The sequence below is a fragment of the Desmodus rotundus genome, chromosome 4, assembly GCF_022682495.2.
Source record: "Desmodus rotundus isolate HL8 chromosome 4, HLdesRot8A.1, whole genome shotgun sequence".
Classification (NCBI taxonomy): Eukaryota; Metazoa; Chordata; class Mammalia; order Chiroptera; family Phyllostomidae; genus Desmodus; species Desmodus rotundus.
This window is the reverse complement of record NC_071390.1, coordinates 48,613,580-48,627,383: the sequence shown is the minus strand read 5'-3', so window position 1 is coordinate 48,627,383 and position 13,804 is coordinate 48,613,580. Positions and strand designations below refer to the sequence as shown.

Here is a 13,804-nt window from a genome sequence, read left to right as displayed (position 1 = left end):
CGAGAGCCCTCCTCTGCTTTAATGAGGGACACAATCTGCCCGCCTTCAGGTTTCGCACACACACAGGTGTACACAGCCACACATGTACAGTCACTCAGGAACAGTACTGCAGCTTCACTCAGAGGCCCCCCCCCACAGACACAGTCCATGACCAAGAGCAGATTCCTGTGGGTTTGCCCCTGCGGAGCAGCTCCATCCTGGGAGCAGCTCCATCCTGGGAGCAGCTCCGTCCAGCCTTCCCGGGGCTCACAGAAGAGGCAGTGAGCCCTGTCCTTGGCCTGTGAGAGTGGTTCTCAAAGTGAGGTCCCCAAACCAGCACCATCAGCATCATTTAACAACTAGTTAGAAGTGCTTAGAGTTCCGTCTTCTCTGCAGAGCCTCCAGCTCTCTGGGGGGCCTCCTGCGGGCCAGCCCCTGTGCTAAATAGACTTAACACATCATCTGATTTAAAACCCACAAACACAATAAGTCTTCATTTATCATTGTCGATACCTTCTGCAACTTTAAGCAAAACAACGTTTAATAAAACCAACTTTACCCTAAGCTAATTGATATAAACAAGAGTTAAGCTCCTACGACATCTCACCGATGTTATAATGAAACAACATTGAATGAAATATTATTCAAGGACCTGCTATATACTGAGGGATGTACACATTTTTCCCTCCCCCACCCCTTTTTTTCCTTTTTTTTTTCAGCTGCAAAAGCCGAAGTTCAATGTCTGGTGTCAGTGAAACTGACTCACACCAGTCTAGCTCCCAAGTACGTGCTCCTAATCACTTTCTAGATGTAACTCCTGGCCCAGGATGAATATAAACACCCCACCAAGGATTATGCCTTCCATGCCAGCCCCCACCCCTGCCGCCCCTATTTCCCCTAGGTCTCTCCCTGCCTGGCAGCCGGTCCTAAATCTTTCCTCAGGAAACAAGGCTGGGCCATCCAAGCAGGGGTGGGACAAGGGGCGGGAGCCAAAGCCCCAACTCATGAACAGGCACCACCTCTGCCAAGGCCCTCACTGGCCGGCCCAGGAGAGCAGCAGGAGAGGCAGCCGCTCTGAGAGCTGGCAGCCCGGCCTGCACCCCAAAGCCCAGAGAGAAAGCTGGCTCTGCAGCCAACCGGGGGGATCCAAAGGCTGCTGCTGTGTGCTCGTCTCGTCCAGAGCGGTCCCTGAGTAGTACTAGGAGGGGCCTGGGTTTCAGTCCTGACTTGTCACCAACTTGCTGAGTGACCTGGGCTGGTTGTATCCCTCCTTGGCATCTGTTCTCCATTTCTGCAGTGAAGGGGTTGACTCATAATTAACAAGGATATCTCCTGCTTTGAAACTGGGTCTTGGATTCTAGATTTCCATGTGACATTTGAGAAGGCTGGCCAGGACATGGGAATCTGAAATGCCAGTGTCTCTGGAACCCACCCTCTGCTCAGCCTGATTCATCTGTTTGAGACTTGGGAGTGACCGCTGGTTTCCCTGACGTGCCTGGCTTTGCACCTACTCATCTCTCCCCCATCCACTCACGCTGCAGAGGGTTTCTCTCCTAGAGCACATCCAGGCAGAGCACCAGGGTCCAGAAGGACCTGAGGAGCCAGACCCTTGTCTCAGACCCAGAGGCAGCCATGGGAACCTGTGCTGATACCAACATCTCGTCTGACCTTGAGAGCAACGCCACGGGCATCACGACCTTCTCCATGCCCGGCTGGCAGCTGGCTCTGTGGGCTGCAGCCTACCTGATCCTCGTGCTGGTGGCCGTGATGGGCAACGCAACAGTCATCTGGGTCATCCTGGCCCATCGGAGGATGCGCACAGTCACCAACTACTTCATTGTCAACCTGGCCGTGGCCGACCTCTGCATGGCTGCCTTCAACGCTGTCTTCAACTTCATCTACGCCAGCCACAACATCTGGTACTTTGGCCGCGCCTTCTGCTACTTCCAGAACCTCTTCCCTGTCACAGCCATATTCGTCAGCATCTACTCCATGACCACCATCGCCGCAGACAGGTAAGAGGCAGTAGGGGTTGGGAGAAGCTGGAAGGAGCCATCTCACTTTGCTGGGGCTCAGACAAGGCTGGCGACTTGCCCAAAGTTCCACTGCAAGTTAAGTGTGGAACCCAGAGAATTGCCACCCAGTCCGATCATGATGCAAAACTATGCATCTGGAAGGCAGAGGATTATGGGACTGAAGCAGGTAAGCTTAAGGTCAGACACGGAAAGAACTTTACACCAGATGGTTGGTTGTTCAAGGTGGTGGAGCAAGAGCGGCAGTACTTTAGGAACTTTTTGGAGTGTTCTTTCTTGTGGTTGATCTTTACTATGAGGTCTTTCTTTTACTACAAGGAAATCGCTTGCATGGATTTTCTATTCCTAGACAGATTACACGAGGGGAAAATGTAACACTGCAGTTACCATGTAATTACGTGGGGCCAGTCATCTTCCTCATGTAATTACATGAGGCTGCTCTCAGCGCTGCAGATGTGACTCCAGAGAGTGGGTCGGGAGAGAGGGGTGGAGGAGTGATTGGTGAGCAAATAGGGAATCCTTTTTTAAAAGGTATTTTTTTTTGATCCTCACGTGAGAACATTGTTCCATTGCTTTTAGAGAGAGGGGAAGGGAAGTGGGGGAGGGAAACCTTGATATGAGAGAGAAACATCGGTTGGTTGCCCCCTCATACGTACCCCAACCAGGGTATGCGCCCCGGCCGGGGATCAAATTGGAGACCTCTTGGTGTATGGGGCAGGACGACGCTCCAACCAACTAAGCCATAACAGCCAGGGTTTGAATCTTTTAAAGCTGCTTGGGGCAGGCAGGTCCCATCGTGAATGTGGAAGGGGACTGTGTGTTCCTCGGAGAGCGTGGTTGAGACCGACCGCAAGCAGAAACAGAGGGAAGACACCAGGCATGTGTGCGAGGCAGCGTGGGAGCCAGGGCCCTGAGAGACACAGACTCTAAGTCAGGATGGTTTGATGAGGCTCATGGCCCCCCATCCCAACCCACCTACCTCAGCAACCCCTCGCCTACAGCAGCTCACTTCTCTGCTCTTGGCTGTTTTGTTAATAGAGTTTCCCTGAAGATTTCATTAGAGAAATTTATTTCTACTAATTAAAAACTAAAAAGAGCCATGGCCAGGTGGCTCTGTTGGTTGAGCATCGTCCCATACACCCAAGCTGGTGGGCGTGATCCACAGTCAGGGCACATACCTGGGCCGCAGATTTGACTCCTCCTCGGGGCGCAACGAGGGGCAACAGATCGATGCTTCTCTCTCACATCCATTTTCTCTCTCTCTCTCTCCCTCTCTCTCTCTCGCAAAGGAATAAACATATCCACAGGTGAGGATTAAAACTAATAATAATACGTTTTAAATAATAAATAAAAGCTTCATCACAACAGTGCGCCCACTCATGCATCACATCTGGTGCAGAGTTTTTTGGTGAAACATCAAATCACCCAGGTGACTCAGCCCCCCATACAGCCCAGATTTGGTACCCTGTGACTTCTGGCTTTTCTCAAAACTAAAATCACCTTTGAAAGGGAAGAGATTTCAGACCATCAATGAGATTCAGGAAAATACAATGGGGCAGCTGATGGCGATTGGGAGAACTGTGTGAGGTCCCAAGGTGCCTACTTCGAAAAGGGGACTGAGGTGTCATTGTCCTGTGTACAATGTTTCTTGTACCTGCATCGATAAATGCCCCAATTTTTCATAGTGCGTGGCTGGGTACTTTCTGGACAGACCTCATATATGCCTAAGTTCTAATTAATTAAAATTAAAATTTTGGTTCCTCAGTCATATTGGCCATGTGTGGTTAGTGGCTGTTGAACAACACAGTGTGCACAGAGAGTATTTTAACCATTGCAGAAAGCTGGTGGGCAGCGCTGCTTTGGACTTTGTCTAGGAGACCACTGGCTCTGCTGAAGTTTCTGGACAGAAGAGGGACTGGCCTGGGGCTGAGAAGGACTTCCAGTGTGGCCATACTGCTCTCTTGTGGCCATCTGAGAGCAAGTCCATACTCAGAGGGAGGTGGTGCAGTGGGGGTATCGTGGGGTTCAGGCCACTTCACTAGGGTGCCATGTGGCTGTGGGATGTCACCGGCCCAGCTGGCTCTCTGCAGGTCACCAGCAGCAGTGTGGGGAATGGGGCTAGAGGGTGTAGGCCTGTAGCGGGGGAGAGAGTAGGGGAGAGGGAGGTCAGACAGGAAGGCTCCCACTGCTCATACCACCCTTTGTTCACAGGTATATGGCCATCGTCCACCCTTTCCAGCCACGGCTGTCAGCCCCTGGCACCAGAGCGGTTATTGCTGGCATCTGGCTGGTGGCCCTGGCCCTCGCCTTCCCACAGTGCTTCTACTCTACCATCATCGTGGACCAGGGAGCCACTAAGTGCATAGTGGCCTGGCCCGAAGACAGCGGTGGCAAGATACTCCTTCTGTAAGGATGGGGGGGGGCGTTGTGTGTGCACACGTGCATACACCTGACAACGCATGTGCGTGTGTGTACAGGGTACGCACGTGTGTCTGTGAGTGTACTTGGGGTTATGTAAGTACACACGCATGCTAAAAGTGACGTCACTTACTAAGTATCAGGCTTGCTCTAAGCACAATACATATAGAACTCATTTAATTCCCCTAACGTTGAGGTATCTATTATTATTCTTCCCATTTTTAAGATGAGGAAACTGAGGCACTAAAAAACTAAGTAATGTACCCAAGGCCACACACATAGTAAGGGCTGAAACAAGGAGTTAAGTATAGGCAGGGCTGCGTCACAGCCCAATCCGCTCCCCACTCCGCCACTGAAATCAGGGTGTGTGCGTTCTTCAGTGAGGACGCGATGCTCGCACCTGAGCGCGGGATGCCACCTGTGCAGGCACACCACACCCACTCACGTCTGTGAGTGTGTGTGTAAGCATGCAGGTATGTTTATGGACGTGTGTGTGCCCACAGGTTCATGTTCAGGAATGTGTGTGTAGGTGTGTTTTGCACTGTGAATGCTCGGGCCACAAGGTCAGGGTAGTCAGGCAGAAAGATAGGCCAAGGAACAGAGCCTGGGATGTCTTCAGGAGGATGCCTGGTGCCTGCCTTGTGCTGAGGTGGGCACCAAGGGATCTGGGGCGGGCATGGGGTAAAAGAACTCAGCATGACCCAGCCACCGTGTGACCCTGGGTAAGTCCTTTCCCTTTCTGGGTTCCATTTGCCTAGTTCTCATGGCCTGGCTTCCTGATCCCCAAGCATGGCATGGACATGCCATAGGACATGCAGACAGTAGAGGACAAAGAATGGGTTGAGGTGTTGGAGTCGCAGCTGGGGAAGAGAGCCCTGCTCAGTTCCTGCTAGCTAGAAGACCCGTCATAGTCACTTAGCCTCTCTGACCCTTTGGCTCCTTCTCTCTCAAATGGGGTTTATTATGAAAGAACCTTGCTCAAGGGTGGTTGTGAGCACATATGAGAAAATGTAGGGAAGCCCTTAGCACCATGCCTATCACAGACCCGCGAGCCAGTACGTGGCAGTTTAAATAGGGGACATGAAAACAAACTTGAAGGCGGCAGATTTAGTCCACCAAGGACCCAGCTGCCCTAAGCATGAGGATGTGCATGCTCTGAGATGGGGGCCGCCAGGTCACCATAGCAACACAGCCCCAATTTCCACCTCCTTTAACACCCCTCTCCCACGGCCACCCCTGCCTGGTCTCCATCTGTCCTGAGCACCGGCCGGAAGAGCGACTGTGCCTTTAGTATCGGGAAAGGCGCCATTCCTTTGAGAAGCCTGTTCCTGGCAATTGTTGAGTTTCGAGGGCAGGCCCTGCCCGGGTCTCGCCCTTACCCTGTACCCCACCCTTTCAGAAGGACTCATTGCTCCAGAGCTGTGTCCTGTAGGGAAGCAATCCGGTTTCTGGCTCAGTCGGGAAGGGATGGAGAGCCGAATGTTTCGTGATTGGCCACTGGGAGGCAGCGTTTCTCCACCTTAATTCAGGCCTCTTCTTCCTGAGACGGGGACCAGTAAGAACTTAGGGTGCAGAGCACCAGCCCTCTGGGGGCGGGTGGGCAACACATACACACACACGTTTCTGAAAGAAAATATTCCGAATTGTTAATAGTGCTGGGGGTAGATAAGGAATTTTACTTCCTCCTTCGTGCTTCACGGCATTTAAAATTTTAAACGAATGTATTCCTTGGTTAACTTTTTCGTTCCTATTATTTTTTTGGTATTTGTCTATCACTTGGCCGGACGCAGGGCCAACACTGGTGTCCCTTTCGAAGCAGGGAAAGCCCTATTTGGTCATGTGCGCTAGCTAATGTTGCCTTTGTTTATTTATTTTCTTTAAATCAAACTAAGGTCTCGGGAGGCCACCCAGGGTGGTTCGCCGGGGGCGACTCAGGGGCGGCTCAGGGGCGCCCGCGAGGCCCAGGGGACTGAGGAAGTCGCCCCCGGGACCGCCGGTGCCCAGGCCCTTGGCTCTCCCTCCAGGTACCATCTCACAGTGATCGCCCTCATCTACGTCCTGCCTCTCACGGTGATGTTCGTCGCCTACAGCGTCATCGGCTTCACGCTCTGGAGACGCACCGTGCCTGGGAACTACGCGCACGGCGCCAACACGCATCACCTGCAGGCTAAGAAGAAGGTGGGCACTGGGCGCATGGGTGGGCGGGCCCGGAGACCTGGCTCCGCCCCCGGCGCCGTTCTGGGCTCAAGGCCAGCCCTCAAGGGGGCGCCGCAGAGCGCAGAATCCGCTCGTACCTTGCCCGGGTCCCAAGTCCCTGGCTTGAGCCTCAATCTGTTCTTCCCAGGCAGGTCTACTTACCCTTGGTCTTTGGTCAAATACAAAGTTAATGGAACTTCCCAAAATGTTATAAAAGTTGTGGAATCCTAAAGTCCCACAGAATTTCAGATACCTCCAAGGACCTCAGAATGACAGAATCTTAAAATCTTAGACTTTTTGAGTAATCAGAATGTTGAATTTAAGAAGTCCCACAGAACTACAGGAGGCTCCTTGATAGAATCACAGGAGAACTCTCAAACACTGGAGCTGCAGAACTCAGAGATTATGGAGACTCTATCATCTGTCTTGAATTTCCGGAAGTGCCAGTGTCCCCCCTCCTCCCTGCCATTCAGGGCCCCCAAGGATCCTGATACAGTGTTTGAAGCTTGTCTTTGACTTGCCCACTTCCTGTTAGGCCAGCAGGAGAGGTAATGGGTTAATCATATGTATCAGGTCCGAGTCTCAACTTCTCATCTACTATTCAGAATTTTTCAGGGCAATTCAGGGAGGTAGTTGGATATAGGACACCACTTCATTGTCCCTCATGGAGAGCTGGCCTCTGTTCGCCATCCCTGGCCTGTCTCCCATCCCTCATGGGGTACTATGCGTGCTCAAGTGCACCTGCTGAAGTCAACCATGGCGAGGGAAATGTCAGCTGGGCCCTGGGCAGAGGCTGGGGTCCCAGGTTGGAGCCTCACTACCTGTGCATGGAAGGGCTGTGGCAGACACAGCTCCCGGGGGGGCGGGGCTGGAAACCCACAGCTGGCATAGGGGCTCCCCAAAGGAGGGGTTAGGAGAGAGTGCTCATCCACAAGGGATCCAGGATTCGTTTTAGAGGAAGTGGCCACTGAGTTAGGCTTTGAGGACTGAGGACATCAAAGGAAGGACAGCAGTGTGGGCAGAGGGCTCAGGAGTATCCAGGAGACTGAGGCCATAACAGTAGACAGGACCTGCTTGTTGAGGGCTTCCTAGACTGGCAAGAGGGACCCCTGCCTCTGCCCCTGCCTCTGCCCCTGCCCCGGGAGGATTGGGGCTTGGGGCTTCCAGGCTGAAAAGTGACCTGAGCCTCTTCCGGACCAGTTTGTGAAGACCATGGTGCTGGTGGTGGTGACGTTTGCCGTCTGCTGGCTGCCCTACCACCTCTACTTCATCCTGGGCAACCTCCAGGAGGACATCTACTGCCACAAGTTCATTCAGCAGGTCTATCTGGCACTCTTCTGGCTGGCCATGAGCTCCACCATGTATAATCCCATCATCTATTGCTGCCTCAACCGCAGGTGAGCCCTCATCCTGGCCCCTCCTCAGCCCTCAGGGCCTCAGGGCCCCAAGGCCTGGCACCATCTGGACCTCCCCATGCATCTGGAGTCTGTACCCTTGTGCCTCCCACCCTCACAGGGACCACCTGTACAGTGGGCCCACAGCACAATCCCCCCACTGGTGTGAGCCCCCACCCCCTGCCCAAAGCCTTGCTCTCACCATTGGTCTGCTCCTGCTGTCTTTTGGGGGTTACATCTGGAACAAGGAGAAGAAAGAAGGTAGGGACAGAGAGATGGAGGGAGGGGGAGAGTCAGAGAGAGGCAGAAGGACAGACAGAAAGGGAGGAAGGAAGGAGCCAGGTACGGGATGTGTCCTGGCATTTTTTTTAAAGGTTTTATTCATTTATTTTTAGAGAAAGGGGGAGGGAGAAAGAGAGAGAGAGAAACATTCATCAATTGACTTTTGCAGACACCCCACTGGGGACTGAACCCACAACCTAGGCAGGTACCCTGATCAGGAATGGAACTGGCAACGTTTTGCTTTGTGGGGCAATGCCCAACCAACTATGTCACACCGGGCAGGGCTGTCCTGACATTTTTAAAAGCTGCCTACAATGAGGAAGAACCAAGGACTTTCTTTGGGCAAGAACAGTACCAACCCGAGCAGTATGAAACACTCAGTCAGAGGAGACCCAGAGCCAGCCAGCCTGTTCCCTGGGAAAATCACAGTGCCTTTCCTGCCCTCGAGAGGCTTTCAGGGAAGCTGGGAAGTGAGTTTGGCAGGACAGCCAGGGAGGATGCAGCCAGCATCTCATACCTCCCTCAGACACCATCTGGTGCTCCCCACCTTTGCACTTCTGGGGAAGCAGGGTCCCAAGGAGGGGCTGGCCTTTGTTCTGGGACACTTGGAGATGTGGGAGGTGCTGGGCCAGGCAGAAACCCCTGGGCCCAGTTCCCCACTTACAGAGCAGGCCATGCAGCCTCAGAAAACCCTGAAGAAGGTGGGGCCAGGTCAAAGGAGATGAGAGGGGACACTGAGTCCTGGCCTTCCCGAGAGAGTGACATGGGCAAGATTGGCCCTGGGCCACTCTGTTCGTGCCTTTTATCACCTCCCTGCCCACACGTCCAGGCCACTCCTGCCATTGGGGTCTTGCACTCAAACTCCCTACCCACCTGGGCAAGGCCAGAAGGAAGTGAGAAAACTGTAATTTTTTTTTTTGAGTGTTTAATGGGTGCCAGTACCCTCCATTGTCTCCTGCAATGTAAGTAGATAATGGGGGGGAGGGTATTCCCATTTTACAGATGAGGAAACTGAGCCTCAGAAAGGAAGACTTTCCTAAACTCATACAGCATGCAATGGAGCCAGCGTCCGCTGTCTCTCCAAGGCCTGTAACCTCATCCTCACATCGCACCTCTCTCCTGCATGCAGCTTGTAGGAGAGAGAACTTGGAGGCAGGGACTGCCACATGAGGGAGGGGCCCCCAGCCCTCAGTGTCTGTGTGTCGGTCACTCTCCTGCCACCCAAGGACATAGTCCCTGGGAGATGAACAGCACCCCAGGGCTCTATTTCTCCAAGGGACTCTCCAAGTCCCTGAAATAAGTTCTGAGTCATTCAGTGTTTGATGACACTGGCTCCAAGGGAGGACAAGCGGCCATGTGTGCCCAGCACTGTCCCAGGCACGTGGGACGCAGTAGGAACAGTAACAATGCTCCCTTCCTCAGCGAGCTGGCCTTCCAGTGAGGCGGGCAATCAGCAAACACGGTGAGTACATGAACCGCGTAGCGTCTTAGTGGTACGTCGCACAGAAACAGAAAAAACTGAGAGCTGGGCGAGGGAGCACAGGAAGGGCCGGGGAAGTGGCAGGCATGGGCCACAACTTTCAGGATGGTCAGGGCGGATCTTACGGAGGGGTCTTTTGAGCAAAGACTTGAGGAGTGAGTGGGCTCTGTCTGGGGGAGAGTTCCAGGAAGCAGGAACAGCTGCGACAAAGGCCTCGGGGTCAAGGGAAGGACTTGGGCTGGTACTCTGACCTGGGGAGCCCTGCAGTCTCTTATCTCAGTGATGCCATGGGGGGAGTTGTTTATTTTTTTAAGCAAATGTACCCAAACTTCACAGTTCCAAGTGTACATCTTCTTTCAAAGCAGTCCCTTTAGGAGAGCATCCTTCGTCCACCCAACTGCCAACGCCCTATTTTTAAGATTTCTATGAATATTCCTTTAGAAGCCAATTAACAAGTCAAACAAGAAAATCTATTGTTTCTATGTAATTTGTGCTTGGTTTCCTTTTGTCTGTTATTAATAACAAATGGTGTAATTCAGCTCAATCACCCACTTCAATCACTAGGCTTAGCTCCCGATTACTTCTGGCTGTTTGCAAATATTAAATTCACTAAAGACTGTGTCTCAACAGGGACCCTGACCAATGGTAGGCACTTGGGAGTGAGGCAGTGACTTTCCTGGAGGGGAGATGGGCTTCTGGAGGTGAGGGCAGCCCCACGACATCTCCTGTAACTACCTCCCCGACCCACTGCTCAAGCTGACCTTCCACCCCCAGGTTTCGCTCTGGATTCCGGATTGCTTTCCGTTGCTGCCCCTGGGTCACGCCAACTGAGGAGGATAAGATCGAGCTGACTCACACTCCATCCCTCTCCAGGAGGGTCAACAGGTGTCACACTAAAGAGACTTTATTCATGAACGGGGATGTGGCCTCATCTGAGGCCACCAACGGGCAGGCTGGGGGCCCCCAGCATGGGGTGCCTACTGAATCCTAACGCCTTGTGCCTGGCTGCAGGGTGAGGCTTAGTGCCCTCTGGGAAGTTGCAGACCAGATCTGAAAATCTGGCCCATGCCTCACCCTTCAGTACAGGGATGGAAACACAAGGAGGGGCGGGGCACTCTGCAGGGGATGCGGACTTTAAGAGGATCCAGCCTGCCCTCTCGGACAGCGCCTGAGGGGATCCAATAAGAGACGAGGGAGGGAGACGGTGTGAGCTAACACCTGTCTGAGCCGGGCGCTGCAAGCCCAGACGCCTCCCAGACGCCTTCACACAGCTTAAGGAGTGAGTTGGATCCAGTACAAAAGAAAAACTGCAACCATGATGGTAAAAGGCAACTGGCTTCTGGTGTTGGGGCCATAGGGAATGGTGGGGACTGTGGCAAACCAGAGGACATAAGCATCCAAATGGGACAGGAGCTGATCCGCTCTAGACAAATGCTGCCACGTGGCAATGGGAATTCACTGTCGCCTCATCTTCTAAGTCTTTCAAGAGAAGCCAGAAATCCCAACCTGCGAGACTTCCAGACTTGTTACAGTTGGCTCACTTTTATAAACATTGGGTAAACAGAACAAAACACCAAACAAGACACTGATTCATTATCAGGTTCAAGACACGAGGCTTCTCTGGCTCAGCCTCTAAATACTCAGATCCAGCCCAGTACTGATGGTGAAGTCAAAGGGTTTGGGGGAAAAAAGTCATAGGAAGCCTCAGCTGTGTTGCCTCTGACAAGTCACTCTGACCCGCAGCTCTTCCTCTCCCAACGGCCAGGTATGCTGTGAGGATGACGAAGTGATGCCTACGCACTACCAGGCCAAACACAGGTTAAGTGCTTAACCGCAGCCGCATGGTTTTTGTTACTCCCCTGCCGGCTACGTTACACGAACGGCTCCCGCAAGTCAGCAACACGACTCTCACCCTCACTTTCTCAGCAAGAAGGTGGCGTGCAGAAACCACCAACTGTCCCGACTCACGGGAATTTCTGGGCCTGGCCCAAGGACGCACCTCTCCCTGCTCACCACCTCCCCCTCTAGGCCCCAGAAGAACCATGTAACACTAAGTGTACACCGAGAGTTCAATGTTATCACGTGTTCTCCACAAAAATCACTGTGCCACAGGCACCAGCTGTGCCAAATAAAGGGGCTCTGGTCTCACCAAACCAAGCGAGCATGCGGCCAGTCCTGGGGGAGGCCGCCCAGAGCTATGGTCCTGCCTCGGGAGACTCCCGTGGCACCTCGGTCACAGGGCACCAGAATGCAGACTGGGGTGGGATCCGCCAATGGGTGTGGGGAGAATCCAAAATGGTGGGACAGCCAGGTGTCCCGGCTAGCTCAGTCAAAATGGTGGGACAGCCACCTTGAGGCTGAGGTGGGACAGGGATGCAAGGGTCAGGTGAGGGCCACTTTCCTCCAGAAGTGGGGAGTGCAGCAATCCTGTCACCCCAGGCTGCTGCAAGACTTCATCTGTGTTACAGCGGGGTCGGGGGGGTGTCTCTCCTATGTCTTGGAGTTGGCAGAGAGGGCGGCAAAGGGAAGGCTCTGCTCGGGGACGGCAGGGGAGGCCAAAGCTGCACCCACCTCTCATTAAACTCAGACGGTACCTGGAAGCCAGGTTGACTTTTTCTTCGTTCCATCTGTAAGTGAGGAGGCCAGGCTATTGGGAGGACAGAGAACATCTCTTTACCTTAAAGGTGCTGGGGTGGGGGCTGCAGGAGCCTCTCCCCCGGATAGGACCTGGGGCTGGAGAAGGGCAGGTGCTGGGAGCCGAGGGGACAAGCTGGTTCTGTGACACTCGCAGGGACAGTACAGAAGTCCTCAGGAAGTCCAAAGGCAGGCTGGGGGCGGAGAACACAACCTTCATCTCAGTTCTCCCCCTGACCCAGGAGGCCACAGAAATCCCCAGGGTTTGGTTTTTGCCATCTCCCCACCTGCCCTCCCCTCTCCGTGGCCATTAAGCATCACTCAGGTCTTTGAATTGGTACAAAGTTTACTAGGTCATACGACATGGCTCACAGAAGCGATGGGACATTCCAATGAGGGCACTATTTTGTTGATTGGTTCCTTTTAGGCAAATAGAGACAAGACACTTTGCCACAGGACTGCCCACCTCCCGCCCCCCACCCCCCACAAGATAGAATGCAAGACAGTCACAATGTGGCTATGACCAGGTCCACAGACACGCGATCCAGTGGCATCGACACACCCGGACGGGAACCCTCGGACGCCAGACAGCAGTGGGCGCTGGGACGGGCGGGAGCAGCAAGCGCCCCTGGGAGGAGCCCCGGCAGTGTCTGCTGGTGATAATACATTTCACACAGGGGATTCGTCCCCCAGGACGGGCTACGGACACCCGTAAGGCCTGTCACACGGTGTGACTTTTCTTCTCAGGCCAATAAATAACTGTTGGACGAATGCATAAATTAGAAATGGGCGCCACGAAACTTCACACGTGGGGGCCACATGGCCAGGTTGAAATCAAATCATGCAGAGTGGTGGGGCAGGTGAGGAGGGACCCCGAGGTGAGAGAGATTATCAACAGCACACACTCTATCTTGTGGCCTACGCTAGGAGCCATTAGCCAGCTTCTTCTCCCTCCCCGCTGTGGCAGTGGCGGGCTCTGGTGCTGGCGTCTCCCAGCACGGGTTGCTGGAAGAATGGGGGGTCACCGCTTGGAGAGATAAGTAAGTGCTGGAAGGGCAGCAGGCTGGGGGTCCAGGCCTCTTAGCTGCTCGCGTCCTCCCGGAGCCGCACGCCCACTGCCGTGATGAGGGCAGCGCCCTTGCCACTCCCGTCTTCGGACAGAAGGAAGGACACATTACACTTTGGTGACAGTTCCTTCACGGTTTGGTGCATGATTCTGGAGAAGCTGGAAAAGACAAGAGGAAAACAGGTAGGAGGGGAAGAGAAGAGACACTAGACCCACCTGAAGATATACTAAAGGGCCCTAATAACAAGGAGGGCAAACAAGACAGGAGAAGCCCCTTAGCAGCAGCTGTGGCTTATTCAGGGGGCAGGGAGGAAAGTGGATT

General features: G+C 53.6%; 2 protein-coding genes across 4 annotated transcripts in view; one reads left to right on the top strand and one right to left on the bottom strand.

Annotated features, from left to right (window-relative positions):
- The first annotated feature begins 1,033 nt into the window (after nucleotides 1-1,033).
- Nucleotides 1,034-12,604, top strand: TACR2 (tachykinin receptor 2). The gene is made up of 5 exons (XM_024561384.4): nucleotides 1,034-1,994; nucleotides 4,224-4,418; nucleotides 6,455-6,608; nucleotides 7,827-8,023; nucleotides 10,557-12,604. Exons 1-5 carry the CDS (start codon nucleotides 1,612-1,614, stop codon nucleotides 10,771-10,773), a joined length of 1,146 nt encoding a protein of 381 aa, XP_024417152.1. The 5' UTR covers nucleotides 1,034-1,611; the 3' UTR covers nucleotides 10,774-12,604.
- A 166-nt stretch (nucleotides 12,605-12,770) lies between these two features.
- The window catches only part of HK1 (hexokinase 1), a 63,109-nt gene continuing 62,075 nt past the window's right edge, over nucleotides 12,771-13,804 (bottom strand). For all 3 annotated transcript variants that reach the window (XM_045196021.3, XM_024561242.4, XM_045196022.3), the window contains exon 18: nucleotides 12,771-13,641. In XM_045196021.3, the coding sequence (XP_045051956.2) occupies nucleotides 13,497-13,641 (145 nt within the window). In that variant the 3' untranslated portion in view covers nucleotides 12,771-13,496. The remainder of the gene's footprint in view (nucleotides 13,642-13,804) is intronic.